Source organism: Orcinus orca, chromosome 14 (assembly GCF_937001465.1).
Source record: "Orcinus orca chromosome 14, mOrcOrc1.1, whole genome shotgun sequence".
In the NCBI taxonomy this organism is placed as follows: Eukaryota; Metazoa; Chordata; class Mammalia; order Artiodactyla; family Delphinidae; genus Orcinus; species Orcinus orca.
In genome coordinates this window covers 61,045,375-61,062,475 of record NC_064572.1, presented here as the reverse complement: position 1 = coordinate 61,062,475, position 17,101 = coordinate 61,045,375, and the positions used below count along the sequence as shown (strand labels likewise).

The window sequence follows — 17,101 nt, the reverse complement described above, 5'->3', positions numbered from 1 at the left end:
GTGGTATTCATTAAACAGTTCAGTGTGGCTACACTAAATAATGTGAGGGCTTGGGGGAGTGCTATGGGCTTAATTGTGTCCTCTCAAAATTCATGAGTTAAAGCCATAAACCCCAGTACCTTAGAAAATGACTGTATTTAGAGATAATGCCTTTAAACAGGTATTAAGTTAAAATAGGGTAGACCCTAATCTGAGTGGTATCTTTATAAAAAGAGGAAATTTGGACACAGACACAGAGGGAAGACCATGTAAAGACACAGGGAGAAGATAGCCATCTACAAACCGAGGAGAGAGGCCTCAGAAGAATCTAACCCTTGCTGCCACCTTGATCTTGGACTTCTAGCCTCCAGAATTGTGAGAAAACAAATTTATGTGGTACTTTGCCATAGTCAGTCTAGGGTACTATGCTCTGGCAGCCTTAGCAAACTAATACAGGGAGTAAGGCTGGAAAGAAAGGCTGGTGTTTCAGTCTCCTCATCAATATTCTGATTCCATAATTCAACTACAAGGGATGTGTCATATTTATCCCTATATTCCCCCCCTGCACACGTTACCTTGCACAAACTAGGCGTTCAAAAAATACTTGTGGAATGAATAAAATGCACATGCCCCAAGTTAATTACTTTGTCCAAATGCATGCTTATCGAGACTGATTCTACATAGAGCCCCCATCAATAAGAATTTGATTTATGAAATATATATTTTTTAAATGATTCTGGATGGCATTCTGAAATTTTGGGGGAAAATGACACTTTTTTTATTTCCCTTTGCCAATAAACTTTAATTGTTCTGGCTATATAAATCATGCAGAAAATCCAATTTAATAAATTATAAAAGGAAAACAACAACAACAAAAACAAAATTTCAAAACAGATCATCTAAACTTCTGATAGTGACAAATTCAGGACCTAAGCCTGGGAACGGTCCATATTTTTTACAAGCTCTCACAGCCTGGAATGCCTTGTCTGCTCCTGATCCTTCTCTTTTAACACCAGCTTCAATCTTCATCTCCTCTTGAAGCGTTCCCTATTGATTCTATTTTGATGGTTTCTCCATTCCCTATACTACCATATCATAACCCTTGGCAGTTGGATATATACCGTATTTCATCAGTTCTAAGATGCACATTTTAACATCTCCAACACCAGTATGCATCTTAATCATGCATATTGTCACTGCTTGTCTGAATATGAATGAGCACCAAAAGCACCAGTACCAAAATTTGCAGAAAGGGTGGTCAGCAGGGTGGAAGAAAATCTGAATATAAGAATAGCCCTATATAAGTGCAAAGCTGGCTTAAGAATCCAGCAACAATGATTTTTGCTTCTTTTATGTATTCTTTTAAGAAATGCTGTATCATCAAAGTTGCTGATGGAACAGAAGATGGTAACAGGATGGAAAGACATCAGTATCAATGACTGAGTCAAAAAATTATTAGGACTTCCCTGGTGTTCCAGTGGTAAAGAATCCACCTTCCAATGCAGGGGACATGGGTTCGATCCCTGGTTGGGGAACTAGGTTCCCACCTGCCATGGGGCAGCTAAGCCTGCACGCCACAACTTCTGAGCTCACGTGCCTCAACTAGAGAGCCCAGGTGCCACAAACTACAGAGCCCACGTGCCCTGGAGCCTGCACGCCACAAGTGGAGAAGAGAAAACCTGCACATCACAACTAAAGAGAAGCCCATGCTCCACAACGAAAGATTCTGCATGCCTCAAATGGAGATCTCACGTGCTGCAACTAACACCTGACGCAGCCAAAAAAACAAATAAATAAAATTAAATTTTAAAAAAAAGGAATAAAAAGGAACACTTGGGTTCTAATTCAAAAAAAAAAGAAATCATTAGAAAGAGTTGGACTATAAACACAAAGTTTTAGGAAATGAGAACCAATTTATTTCACCTCCATTTTCTTTATGTAAGAGATGACATGTGATAAAAAATTTATGTCTAATTAAGAGCTCTTTCAGTATGTATAAAATTAAAATTCTAAAGGGTAAGCATTGTGTAAAAGTTTGATTTCTTTCTTAGTGATACATAAAATAATGATATATTTCACAATCAACAGCATTTTCAATTCAATGAGATAGAATACTTCTTTATCTTTTTCTAGACATCTCTGAGAATAAGTTTCATCAGCTCCACAAGACTATAAACTCCTTAAACATTCTTATCCTTCTCTTTTATCCCTCATATCACCAATATCAGAGCTGGGCACAGTACAGTTGTACAATGTCTGTTGATTGGCTGAGAGCTTTAGGTAGAGGCAAAGGCTTACTGTCATGGAAAAAGCCCAGGGTTAGAAACCAGGAGACTGGGATTCTAGTGCCAACTCTGGTACTAACCTTAGCTAGGTCAGTAACAACCTTTCTGGGCCTTACTTGCCTTATCTATAAAGCAAGAGGTAAACATAAAACATTATGTTACAGGTCCCTTTCAATGCTAACATTCCACTTTTTAAAAAAAGACGTACCGTTTTCTCTCTTAGACAGGTTAAAGTTCCAGGTCTTAGTCCTTATTGTTCAAGGCCTATGTTATAATCCTGCCTCTGATCTTGGAAGGTAGGAATAAGAACACTTCTGTAGGTACCTTTTTTTTTTTTTGCGGTACGCGGGCCTCTCACTGTTGTGGCCTCTCCTGTCGCGGAGCACAGGCTCCGGATGCGCAGGCTCAGCGGCCATGGCTCACGGGCCCAGCCGCTCCGCGGCATGTGGGATCTTCCCGGACCGGGGCACAAACCCGCGTCCTCTGCATTGGCAGGCGGACTCTCAACCACTGCGCCACCAGGGAAGCCCCAGGTACTTTTAATTAAACGTAATAAACCATTTTAGTAGTACTCTTTCTTTTTTTTTGCGGTACGTGGGCCTCTCACTGTTGTGGCTTCTCCCGTTGCGGAGCACAGGCTCCGGACGCGCAGGCTCCGGACGCGCAGGCTCGGCGGCCTTGGCTCACGGGCCCAGCCGCTCCGCCGCGTGTGGGATCCTCCCGGACCAGGGCACGAACCCGTGTCCCCTGCATCGGCAGGCGGACTCTCAACCACTGCGCCACCAGGGAAGCCCCCATTTTAAACTATAGTTGTGGCTATAGCAAATTTAAATATTAGGGATATCAGGAGGTTACAGGGACATGGACAACAGAGACTTGACCAGGAGTTAATGGTATAACATTACTGCGGTTGCTTCAAATATCACCATGTCTATTTACATAATTACTTACAGAATTAACCCATATAGCTAATTCTCAATTATGTAGGTTAGGTTATTCAAACCTTTTGTTTCTATTTTCTCTTCCACTATTACCCTGTAGCTACTTAACTGCTTACTAACTCAGTTGCTACTCTTCAGTAGAAACTGAAGCAAATAAATTTTTCATGTTTGTCCATGGTAATGTGAATAAATCAAAAGCTAGAATTAAAACGTTTCCCCCATTTAACTTCCTAACTTTGGCAAATAGGGAAATAACACTTTCGTAAAAAGTATTTCAAGCCTTTTCAAATTTTTCATGACCTAAGTTCTAACACATCCAAAAAGAGTTCCCTGAAAAGATAATAAAACTACAGTGTATAATATACAGCATAAGTTATGGCTTTCATCCCTTTTCTATACTGCTTTGGGCGTAAATCCTTTACAACAGCAGAAGGATACATTCAGACTTTTAAACTCCAAGTTTTTTTAAAATTAATTTTTATTAGAGTATAGTTGCTTTACATAACATTTTATACATTAAATATAAGAGTAGATAATGTCTTCAGTGGTGTTTCCTATCTGCAAATAAAATTATCTAATATATCTAGGCTATGCCTCCACTGACCTTATCAAGAAACCAAGGCCAGAAATGCAAACTTTGACTTCATAAAATTTATTAACACAGAATGAGTAGAATGCCATTCAAGGTGCCATCTAAAGACTTCTCTAGGGACTTCCCTGGTGGTCCAGTGGTAAAGAATCCACCTTATAATGCAGGTTCGATACGGGTTCAATCCCTGGTCAGGGAACTAAGATCCCACATGCCGCTGGGCAACTAAGCCCGCGTGCCACAACTAGAGCCCACATGCCGCAAAGTTCAGAGCCCACTCGCTCTGGAATCTGCGTGCCACAAACTACAGAGCACATGCACCCTGGAGCCTGCGTGCCACAACTAGAGAAGAGAAAACCCACATGCCACAACTAGAGAGAAGCTCACAGCCCGCAACGAAGAGCCCACGCACCACAAGGAAAGAGCCCGCATGCCTCAATGAATATCCCACGTGCTGCAACTAAAACCTGATGCAGCCAAAAATAAATAAATAATAAATAAATCTTAAAAAAAATATTTCTCTAGAATAGGTATCAGCAACATCTCAATATCACTGATTATCATCAATGAGAGAAATCCATGGCCATAGCTTTGGATTAAGGCACAGTAAAAGAGAAGAAAGGGCAAAAGTGAATAAGAATGCAGAAAAGGAGAACCAAAGGAAGAAAAAAGAAAGCTACAATAATGAAGCATGTCAGATGATCACTTACTGACCCCAGTGCCAGAGGACAAATTTGAGAGCTCCAGTTTCCTCTAATGAATAGTAACATATGGTACACGAATATATGGGCAGGGACCAAGTGAATATCCTGAACCAACTTGGACTTGGCTCCTATTTAGACAGTACAGAAAGGTTAATATGGCAAACTGATGCTGGCATTCTTGGGAAGATGCTATCCAGACTGAACAGTGAAAACACTGTGGCAGATTAAATTTTAGTCAAGAGGAAGACTGAGAAAGCCGAGGAGACATATCTGGATTTCCTCGTCTTCCCAGCATGATTGGGAAGACCAGATGGAAAGATACCACTGATGAAGTATGAACATGAGTAGGCACACACAGAAGGAAGATGGTTTGGGAATGAATGGTGTTCCTTTTCTCTTTTCCATGGTCATACCTTGTTAGCAACCTTCTATAACAAAAGGAAACTCCTACCTAAATATTTACCGCTATCTAAAAACACACATCAGGACCAGAAATGGCCAGTGAAGGGACCAGATGTCAGTGTCTATCAACATCAATGTTATGCTGCTGGTATCTTACTAACCCTCCTACCAATAGGTTTGCTGATCAGTACAGGAGGCAGCAGAGGAAGTTTTATCTAGACAACAATAATTCCTGTGTGCTGGTACCAAGATCTCAAAGGGTTAAAAGAAGTCATGCCAACATCCTTTTCTTTATCAATTATCAACTTCAATTTCTGGGCATCCCATACCACGGTTTTAGGAGATGTGTAATCTTTGGAGACTCATCAAGAGTTGCAGTTCTGGGAGCTCAACAATGACCTAAACCCTTCAGGCAGTTTCAGAAGTTCAAATGTCACAGGAAACTGCTTCACATGCCAATGGCTACCACACCCTGCTCTAGAGCATACTGCCCTGCCTATTAGAAGTACTAGGCATACCTGTATGGCTAGCCATTGTCAACAAAGAAATAGGCCAGCTGGGAAAAGAGCCAAAAATCTTTGGTTGGAAAGTTTTCAAGGTAGACAGACACTCTGGTTTAGCCTTTAATAACGTACATTTGGAACAGTATAAATAATAAATTAGGAGTAATAGTCACCAAAGCTATTAATGTTCTTGGATTTGTGACATCTTTTAATAACATTATTATTATTACATCTTCTAAAACCCAGAGCACAGGAGGCAATAGCTTGGAGTTGGATCCATTACTTGCATTCTCAGTCCAACTTCTTTCTTGCTCTCTTCTATCCTCATGCCTCCACACAGACTCCAATCTCTACCAAACACCTCAGAAGATATACAAACGCAATACCCAGGCACTGGCTGTCTTCAGCTTAAAACACTACCTGCTCTGTTTTCCTGCCATTCCCAGCTTTAGGTCAGGCTAGTGTCCTCTGGCTATATTACTATGCTTCTCAAAAGACTCAGTTGCCTAAATTCTTTTGCACCTAAACAGTGTTAAGAGCTGAACAACAGAGTTGCACACCTAAACCTCCCTCCCGCCAATACAGAAGCCATATCCCTAACCTACCACACAGAATCCAAGTTCCGGCAGCAATGATGTTTTGAAAGCTCCTGGAGGCTAACCTAAAAAGGCAGAAAGCAACTCTGCCCTACTGCCTACATCCATTCAGTAAATATTTACTAGGTCTACCATGTACAAAAGGCTCTGTGTCCCATGCCCTTCTTTTGTAGGAAGCTGTTTCTTCTCTCCCACGTACACCTGTGCTCTCCTACCCCCTTAAGCAGTCCCTTTGCCAACTCCTAAGAACACTGCTTCCTTCCCCAGACTAAGGCCTTCTCCCAATGTCTGGATCCTTATTAACTTCTCTATATTCACCTAACTTACCATATTATTAGTACATCTTAGCCTGATTTGGGTCTAAAACCTCTGCTGAACAGTGTTTTGCTTTCTGATTATGAGCTGACAGCCACTTCTGGTTACCACACTCACATCTTGATATAATTTAAGTTTGTATGTTGTCTTTGAGCTGTGATTCTCACTTTATGTGCATCAGAATCACTTGAAAGTCTCATAAACATAAAGACAGCCTGGCTGAAGAGTCTGCATTTCTAACAAGTTCCCAGGTGCTGCTTATGCTGCTGGTCCAGGGACCATACTTTGGGGAACTATCACCTTTGAGAATCCGATAAAAGTTATGAAAAACTGCACTTACCTACAAAAGTCTGCATGCAATTTCAAAGGATTCATGAATGTTAATTTGTAGGTGCCTTCTGCTCTATATTCTTTTAAGAAATGTTTAAGACCTGCTGTTTCCTGACTCGCCCATAAGAAGTACTAACTGTGGTACAAATGTGCATGCAAACACCTCCTAAGAATAAGGAGGAAGTGCATGGTACTGGAAAGTCAATTCTGTCCAATGCGCTGCCCTCTTCAGTCTCACGTGTCTCTTTTATACATGCTTGTGAACATTTTTCTGTACTTCTGGTTCAACTCTCAGAATCAAAAGACTCATCACTTAGTATTTAAAAGGCTCTATGGAGTCACTCAAACAAAACTATTTTATAGGGGAGGAAGTGGTCTGGTAGAAAGAACATATATACTGGATTAAGACAGAAGTAGATTGAAATACTGATTCCGCTTGTCTTAAAGATACAACCATTAACCTTCAATTTCCCCATTTACAAAACTGGAGATTTTATAGGGAAAATCATTTTTTCCCCTTCTGGGCAAAGGTGTAAGGAATAAAAGGGGGAATGATTCTACTATTCAAAACCAATGATTCTTATTTATGGTAAGGAATTTAAATGCTGGAAGAGGGAATGTCTAAACTAAGAAAATGAAAAAAATTGAACTAAATAATTTCTAAGATGCCTTCAAATCCAACATTTTGTATTTATGAACTCTAACTAGCCAGCATATTCAACAATCATTTACTCTTCAACTCAGCACAAACTCCTTAAAAAAACAATCATACCTTCCTTTATTACACCCTTCCCTTCCCTCTATAGTGTCTAACATCATTCCAACATCTGCTGGAAAAATAAAATAAATATGAATAATAAATTATTCTTCTCCCCTCAAATAGGCCAGTGTGAAATACATCTTGTCAACACAGAAAAGCCCTTTGGAAGAAGTTTCCCTCTGTATCTTCTCAACAGTTAGCCAGAATCCATTAAATTCATCTTTAACCTATTCAGTAAGATCTCTCAGGATTTGGCTATAATAGATATAGTTCAACACTGTATGCTTTGTTTCTTAAAGATCTATCAGATATTCTTTTCTCAATCTACAATCCTATTACTGGGTTGGCCAAAAAGTTCGTTCAGGTTTTTCCGTAAGATATTATGGAAAGACCCGAACGAACTTTTTGGCCAACCTAACAGTTTCTTGCAAAACTGTTACATTGGATGTAATGTGTGTGAATGTATAAATATGTCTATCAAAATTACCCCTAAAATCCTAGGTCCTATGAATTGATGAACCACCTAAGAGCCAACCAGTTTCCACTAAAACATACCTCTTGTAGAAGACGTGGGTCCAGGCAGTCACCATCATCATTAAACATAGACTCCCAGCTCTCCTCAGTAGCAGCACTTGCTTCTGTGTGAGACGTATCAGTTGCTTTCGATTCCATGGATGTTTCCACAGACACTGATTCTATATCAGGAAAGGTTACACCAAATTCTGTAGTCTCTGAGCCATCTTCTTCTTTTGTTTTGAACTCTTCAGCAGTTTTAAGTTCATGCAATGCCTCTGTTATATCACCAGTACAATCTTGATCACTGCCCAAAGCACTGTCTGAAAATACTTTTGTCCCACTTAACATACTGAGTTCAGAGTCCAAAAAAGTGTTACAATTACTACCAGCAATCTTCTTTACAGGTAAGGAGGAAGCACAATCTGACAAGCTCTCTATCAACTTTCCTGTTGACTCTGTGAAACTAGATGAAACACTCTCAGCATAAATATCTGAGCAAGCAGTCAGGTTGCTGAAATGTTCAGTGTCATTCCCCCTTTTAGCTACATGAAGAGGGGATGTATCTGCACTTATTTCGAAATAGTCTGAGAAACTACTTGTGTTGCTACAGGCCTCATGAGCTACTCTAACAGCAACTACAGTTATTTGATCAGATATGATATCTGTAATGTCCATCATACATGTCTTATTGGTAATGTCACCTACACTCTTAGATCCATTATTTGTATATGTTTCATGAGCAAGGACAGCTGTATCAGAAGATTCACACTTTACACATAACTCATCAGCAGTGCTGTCATTCTCCTCACACTCTCTAATCATTGTTGGATCAAAAATGCCATTTATGCTCTCTAATTTGCTGATTGTAGTCATCTGATGAGAGATGTGACCCATAGTCTCAGGAATGGAATCTATACCTTTCTGACCCAAGATGAAATCTGTACTGTTGGCTGTATCACCAACATTCTCAGCATCCAAGTCTATGCAAGTCTGATCAATGATACCAACTGGACTTCCAGGAACAGAATCAGTGGTGATGCCTCCGTTGCTGCGCTTCAGCATTCCACCCGATGTCTGCATGCCTTGTTGTACAATTCCAGAATCAGAGCTTGGTTTTACTGGTGCAATCATACTCTCAGGTTTCACCACAGAACTAAAATCTCCAGGAAATTGGGATAGTATCTCTGCAACCCTGGCATCAGTTTCCATTCTGCTTTCCAAATTTCTATCTTCAAATGTTTCCCCATTTAGTTCATGCCTATTGAAATCACAGAATTCCACATTTTGGAATGGTTTGTTTGGAACCTGAGCCTTACTGATTTCTGAACAAGACTGAGATTGAAGCAACCCATCCTGTTCTGTCACATCTCTGGTTTCAACCTCCAAACACTCTACCTTCTTTGGTTTAAAATGTCTTTGTAAAGGTATGATAGGTATAATCCCAGGATTTGGGACTCTTTGCTGATGTCCTTGGGATAATACTTTTTTGGATTCTGTGGTTGCCCTCTTAGTACAAACACTATCTTTATTTCTTTCTTGAAGCCACACATCTTTATTAAATTTTGTTGAAGATTTCTTTCCTTCCCTATGATTGTGTTCCTTTTTATCTGGATTAATACTTAGTCTTTGAGCCTCACGCTTGTCTCTAATGATCCCCTTTTGAGAGAAAGAATCTTCCTTTTGTTCTTCTTTTACCACGGAGTTAGGTGGACCACAGCTTTTTCCCTCATCACCTGATTTGTGCACTACTATGCCCCTTCGAGCTTTGGGTACATAAAGTGCCATGTCAGGCCTCCTGACTCGAACTCTGCATCTCTCTGCTTCTCGCTGCATGGCACCCCCTCAATCTGCAAGAAAAAAGAGAGAAAGATTCAATTACCAAAAACTAATTACAATGTATTGAGCCAAGAGATTTTAAAAGACTAGGTAGAGGGCCTACTAATCCATCCTATAGAAACCCTTAAGTTAAAAAAAAGTAAAACCTGCCATAAAATAATTAATGCAATCAGGTAAGCAACTAAGGAGAGTAAATTCCAAAATAACTCATGAGCCCATGAATTTTATCCATATAGCCTCTTTCCTCCACCTTCCAAGTCCTCTCTACTTTTTAACAAGTAGCCTTGTCTTCAGCTGAATTAAAACAGATGAGAAAAGTGATTACAGGCTATCAGGTACTCATAAAACACAACCATCTTAGGAGCTCAAAATTTACACTGAAGAATACATTCAAGGAGAACCCCTAAAAGCACATTTGTTCAACATAAATATATATACATAAATATGATTTTAAGAGTAACATATGAATGAGAGTAACTTGAATGTGGGCTAGAAAATGAGACAACTAATCATGGACTGCTTTCTAGAAGATGCTGCTTGTGCACTATGATTTTTAGGAAAGAAACAGGTAGTGGGAAAGAGAAAGTCATCATTCTATTAACACTATTTAATCAAGTGACCTACTATAAATTTTTCTTCCTTCTAGTAGCAATAAAATGGGTCTGGGTAGGATAAAGGAGGGTGGAGGCCAAGGAATGTGATGGGACAACTCACTGGTAACTCCCTGACAATCTCTACCATGGTTGGTCGATGGAATTTAACAAGGAGAAAAAATTTAACAAAGGTTAAATAAAACTTTATTTACTATCTACAAAATATGAGGAAATGCACTAGACAATCTCATACTGAGTTATTCTTTTCATCTTCAAAATAATACTGTGAAGTACATACTAGTTTGCCCAGAGCAAAGAGAATAAGAAGGTCCTACACATAGCAAAGAAACACCCATATACACTCAGAAGCACCCACTGTTAATATTTCACCACATACCTTTCAAAGGAAAAAGGCAGTAAGAGGGAAAGGCTAACAAATCCTGTCCACTCTATTACAGATCCCTAAAATTTCACCTGATCAGAATACTTCCTCAGCGAAGAAGCTCCACTTTCATGGCCAGGCAATTTTCTTTTCAGCCCAGGGATATACCATGGCCCTGATCATCAAGTGTCTCCAGTGATCCACCTGTTCCTTTTCTCTTTTGATGTCTTAATTATTATCTAGCTCATCATTCTGCATGGCTTTTCTATCTTTCCATTTGTGGAAGAATATGACTTCAACATTTAGCCATGCCAAATCTTTTTAAAACGTCTATTTTTCAAAATAGAAGTACTAAAGTATATTTCATTGGAGGGGATGCCATAGACACAATGTATCTTGATCTCAGGTAGCAAAACACCTGACAAAATATATCATGATGAACTGTAAGATGGTAAAATATGGGCTACTAAGAACTGGTAGGTGGACTCACAATAAAAAGTAATGATAATGGGTAGAAGCAAATTTAGAGAGGGTTATGTAACGGAGAACTATGTCCCCATTGCCCTTTAAAATTCAACATTTTAAACAATAATTTGGATGCAAACAATGAACACAGTGTTTATCGAATGTGAACCGACACAAAATCGACAGGATTAATAAATAACAAAAATGATTAAATTACAATTTAATATCATTTCTATAATCTGGAATGCTGTGCTGAAAGCAATATGAAGACTAGGAATGAATAAATACAAAGACCTGCTTTGGGTTAACAGAAAAAAAAAAAAGAAGCAACACAGAATAAAATGTATAATTTGCACAGAAAAAAAAAAAAAGATCTGAAGGCTTTTACTTCATCTACAAAGTCAATAAAAGCCAAAAGATAGTGATGTGGATGTTTAGAAAGGCAACAGTCTTAGATTACAAAGTCTAGAAAATATACAACACAAGGTATGGTTAAAGGAACTAAAGGTATACTCCTTACCCAAAAAGGTCTAAATGGAAACATCCCAGCTACCTTTATACGTGAAGACTGGTTGCTCTACGGGATTGGTTGGTTCCATATTTCTTCAGAAGTCAGTTACCAGAACCAACTGGTAGAAATTAAAAGAAAACAAAGTTTACCTCAATATAAAAAAGAACTCTACTTTTAGAGTTCTCCAACGCCATTATCAGGTATTCTGTCTCTAGAATAATTTAAATACAATCTAGACAATGGACTAATACTAGAGAAAGAATTTCTATCTGTAAGGCAGATTGGTCTGGATTAATTTTAAGTGTTCTTCAAACTCTATGATTCTATTTGTCATACACAACAGACATATATCAAAGGCTTCAAATTTAAAATTATTTTGTGCTACAGCAAATGGCTTTTAAAACTCTACCTTCTTTTTTTCTTAGTTAATGTCTACATGTCATCATGGTTATTTCAAAAGCTGAATAACAGTATAATAAATTTAGAGTATTATCTATTTCTTACCAAAGCACTGAATTCAATTATGCCCATCCAGCACTGTGCTGGTAAATGTTTAGCAACTGGCTTTCCAAGTGTAGTTTGGAGTATTATTTTCACTTACATCAATGATGTCACCAGTGTGAGTGATGTGACTTCTTTATGGAAGTGGATAATCATTTTTGAATGAAAGAATATATTCTCAATTTTTTGAGCTATGCACAATATAATAAATAGCTAAAGACATAGCACTTTTGTAAGTCAGCATTATTACCATTTCTCCATCACTTTAAGTCTAGACAATCAATAAGCAATAAATCAAACCGTGATTTATGGCATTTGCTGATCTCTGTGATGTAAATATTCCTACCGTGGCTAATTTCAAGCTACCAATGTGGTGTTATCAATGAACCTGGAGTTAGGAAAAGGACACACAGTAGCCTACCACGACACAGTATTTCAACCATAAAGGTACACTATACATAAATAACTTCAAGAGCACAGATCATAGTAAAATGAAATAATTAGGAAGTGATGAATTTTAAATATTTATTAACTTTTTATAAATGTCACTTATTTAATAATGAGCTATAATTTAATTTTTAATAATGGATAGGTTTAATAATCAGTTTGAAAAATTCCTAAACAGTTAGCTCTTACACCAGTAGGAGATGCTCCAATACACCACCACTGGCCGTTTTGTTAAAATCAGTATCCAAAAAGATCTACACACTGCACTGGTCTTTCATAGGTGCCTGTCGCACTGGCTTTGTTTTTGTTTTCCCATCTTGCCATTCATTTGTTAAAGAAACTGGGTTATATGTCCTTTAGAATCTCCCACATTCTCGAGTTTGCTCATTGTACTCTTTAGCATTAATAAGTTTTTATATATAATCTCTGTGCTTCCTAAAAAGTAGTGGTTGATCTAGAGTCTTGATAAAATTGGGGTTTAATTATTTTATAGCAAGAATATGTCATATATGGTGCTATGAACTTCCTACTGCATCACATCAGATAGCAATAATGTCTGATTATTTCCTTTTTGTAATAATACACATTGATCAGTGGGTTCAGGTCCATCAGCCTGAACCGTCCACTATAAAGTTCCCTCTCAGTCTTTTACCCAGTGGTTTTAATAGCTTTAGAGGAATACTGCCAAGATACACTATTTCATCAGGGTTTGCAAAATGATGACATTCTAATTCTGACATTCATTGTGCATTTATTAGCTGGAATTCTTTTACAGTAAACTTTCCCTCATCAACTATTTTGTGATTCTGAGGTACAGTTTATATAGATAAGACAGAATATTTGATTATTTATTTACCAGTTTCTAAATGAATTGGTTCCATGACCAACATTTTGTTGTTGTTGTTGATTTTAACAAAACCAAAAAACCTCACAGATTTTCACTTATTTTGTTTCAATCCAGTGCAATAATTATTCCTCTTGAAGCTCAAACTATCTTTGGCCAATGGCAGCCCCTTCAAGGTCGTTTCTACACAAGCCCAAGTTATCCTTGATAGTTCCTTGCTTTGTAGTATGACAGCTTGTCATACTAGACCAGAGCTGGAATCAGCCACTTTTTTCAAGAAGCCCTAGTTCACTTTAGTGAAAAACAGTATTTTAACATGGGCACTACAGGAATTCACTGCTACTTGGTTAGTCACTGTGTCTAAGCCTTTTCAGATCTCACAGTCAATCTCACATTGATTTTTGCAATGACATGATAATGAAAATACATATTTCCATGCTTTCTTCATCTCATAAGTTATTTAGAAGTGTCTGCCAAATGTATATATGTATTTTTAATTACTTTTAAATTGATTTCCAACTTAATTACACTGTGGTATAAATGAGATCAAGTCTTCAAAATGTGTTGATTTTGTTTCATGGTCTAGTAAATGGTCAATTTTGGTAACTGTCTCATCTGTGCCTAAAAATAATGTATAACAGCTAAATTTGGGGGTTCTGTGTATGTGTATTCATAAAATCAAGTTTATTAAAGTATTGTTCAAATCATACTATTTACTGTCTGTGCTTAATCACTGCAAAGTATGGATAAAATACCCACTGTGTTTGTGGATTTATTGATTTCTCTACGTTTGTATATTTATTTTTATATAATTTGTCAAAGTAATGTTATCAGATACTTACATTTAGGATTGTTCTGTATTCCTGGTAAATTGTTACTTTTGCCATTATGAAGTGATCCCTTCTACTGGTGACCCTAAAGGGGATCCCTTCTATTGGCGGGGTTGGGGGGGAACGACCCAAAAGTCTATTTTGTCTGAAAGTAATATAGCTATAGCAACTATATTACTTAGTTAGGTATCTCTTCTTATCCTTTTACTTTCAGACTTTCTGTGTCATCATGTTTCAGGTATCTCTTGCAAACAGTATACAATCAAGTTATGAATTATTTAATGTCTGTCAAATTGTCAATCAAATTTGACATTCTGTCAATGTCAAACTGTCAAATTTAGTCAATTAACATTATTGTGATAATAGATACATCTGGAAGTATTTCTACCTTTTTATTTTGTGCTTCCTTTCCATTTATCCTATTTTTTGTAGTTTTCTTCTTTTCCTGCTTTCTTTCAGGTTGATGGAGTTCTTCTACTGCTCAGAAAGCTCTATACTATATTCCTAGTCTGTTCTTTATCATTTTATCAATAACATGAGTACTTGTCTAAATATCTCAAGTTGATCATTATTTGTATCTGTCTCCTAGACAACTGTACAATGGTTTTATTTTACAATCCCTTCATATATACCCTTAGTTTTTGTTTGAAAATATCTTTACATTGCTCCCATTCTTTAATGGATTTTGACTTCTACTGTTACTGTTAAGAAATCTGTTGTCAGTTTGTCACTGATTTTTAAGTGGTCTCTCTTTCCTCTCTGATGATTCTCAAGATATTCTATTATGTGTATGGTGTTCTCAAGTGTGTACTATGTGTTTTAGTTTGTGTTTTGTATTATTTTTCTACTGGGATAACACTATGCTTTTGAATTTTACCAGTTTTATTTATTCAGGGCAGTATCTTCAGATCCATCTTCTAAACCACTAGTTTTCTCTTCACATTTGTCTATTTTGCATTCTATCTTATCCAATCAGTTTTTTTTAAAAATTTTAATGACTGAAGTTTTATTATACAAGTCCTATTTATCCTCCACCCTGCCTCTGTTCTCCCTGGCCTTATGTTTTTGATAGTTTTGTTGTTCTTCTATTTGTTTTCTTCTTTTATCTTTAATCATTTTTAACATTTCTATTTTATTATTTAATGTTCATTATTATAACTGTGGCATTTACTTTTAAATTAATTTTTAATTGGTTTTAATTATTTAATATTAAATATTTATTATTCAATAGTTCTACTTTGTGAAGTTCCTGAGGATTTAACTCTGCTGTCTCTTGCGTCTCTGACTTTTACTTAAAGCACTGTCTTCTTTTGTTGGTGGTGGCGGTGCTGTAACTTTGGGTAGTGAGTTCAGCATCAATGCGCCTTTATCAGTGGGAATTCCATACAGCCAGACTATAAGTATTCCTCTATACAGTGATTCTTCATTAATGTGAATTTTTAAGTTTGAAGTTTTCTGAATGATGCAGTAAATATAAATATGAAACACAAACCCAGATGAGAGTAAAACAGTAGCTATACAATCTCAGGAAACATTCCCCCCTCACTCAGAACCCAGGTGAGAACAGACAAGCGTCCTTATTTTCTTTCTGTAACTCTGAATAATTTTTTTTCCCTAGTCTACTCTTTGAATGAGGGTATAACACTTTGAGGTTTAAGGCTTTAAGTGGTGAACTCAGTTCCAACTCATCTCTCTCAGGCCAATGCCTCCACTCTTATTTCCCACATGGCTATTAAAATCCAAGCCTCTTAGCTACCAAGAACGGCAACATTAGTAAAATAAAAAATAAATAAAAACTGTAAAGAAAATCTAAATAGGGGAACTGTCTTAAAATTACAGCCCATCCACATAATGGGTTGATATCCAAAACATAATACTAACTGAAACAAGAAAATTACAATCCAATTCATTTTTTTTGTTTGTTTGTTTTTGCACAAAAGTGTACCATCAAGTATAGGCTATGGTTCCCAGCCCAACGTTTGACTAGCCCTTATATCAGACAAATTACTTAATTTTATTGTGGCAGAAGTTACCACTTTAAGCCTTAGTTTACTCAAAGTATAAAATGAGGATAACAACAGACCTATATCATAGACACATTGAACAGATTAATTAAATGATGCACATATAGAAACTTGCTAGTCATGTTAAAAGTCTCAATAAAAGTTAGCTATTATTTAAATAGGCAGTTGAGTTCCTTAAGTTACAAGTTTACACAAGGAATCAAAAGTCCTTATAATACAATAATATTCAAAATGTGCCTTGATCACATATAAAATCCATTTCTACTTGACACTAACATCTACTGCAACTATATATCCTGGCTTTGCCCATCAATCTCTCACTAATAGTCTAATGTTATAAGCATCTAATAATACAAAGTAAACACAATGCAATTCAATTGTCAAGTGAAAATACAAATGTTGAAAAGAATGCAGGATTTCATGAAGTCTATAAAAATACTGAAGGAAGTACTCATCTCAGAGCAAAACCCTTGGGGAATGAAGTTCTGGCAGAATCAAACCAGTGAACAACTGAAGAAGGGAAAATCTAACAAGGATGATGACAGGACAGGAATCAAGAAAGGAAATGTCAAGGGCTAAAGAAAAATCTCTTGAGAAACTGTTAAAGCTCTCAACAGTTTTGGTAAAACTGAAGCTCTTGTCTAATCTGTATGATAAATACTAAGAAAATCAAAGTAAAGGATGCTATCAGACTATCACACAATTTTAGTGAAAAAAATTATACAAAGAAAGCATTTATATATATATA

General features: G+C 37.1%; 1 protein-coding gene across 9 annotated transcripts in view; it reads right to left on the bottom strand.

Annotated features, from left to right (window-relative positions):
• Positions 1 to 17,101, bottom strand: part of R3HCC1L (R3H domain and coiled-coil containing 1 like) — an 87,475-nt gene that overhangs the window by 23,754 nt on the left and 46,620 nt on the right. For 5 of the 9 annotated variants that reach the window (XR_004482618.2, XM_004268429.4, XM_049697102.1 and 2 more), the window contains one exon: positions 7,960 to 9,767. Coding sequence is in view for 8 of the 9 variants with exons in the window: in XM_004268429.4 (XP_004268477.1) it covers positions 7,960 to 9,753 (1,794 nt within the window). In the remaining variant the exon portion in view is untranslated. Of the gene's footprint in view, positions 1 to 7,959; positions 9,768 to 11,716; positions 11,826 to 17,101 lie in introns of all 9 variants that reach the window. The other 4 variants (XM_033425735.2, XM_049697099.1, XM_049697100.1 and 1 more) reach the window with 2 other exon arrangements.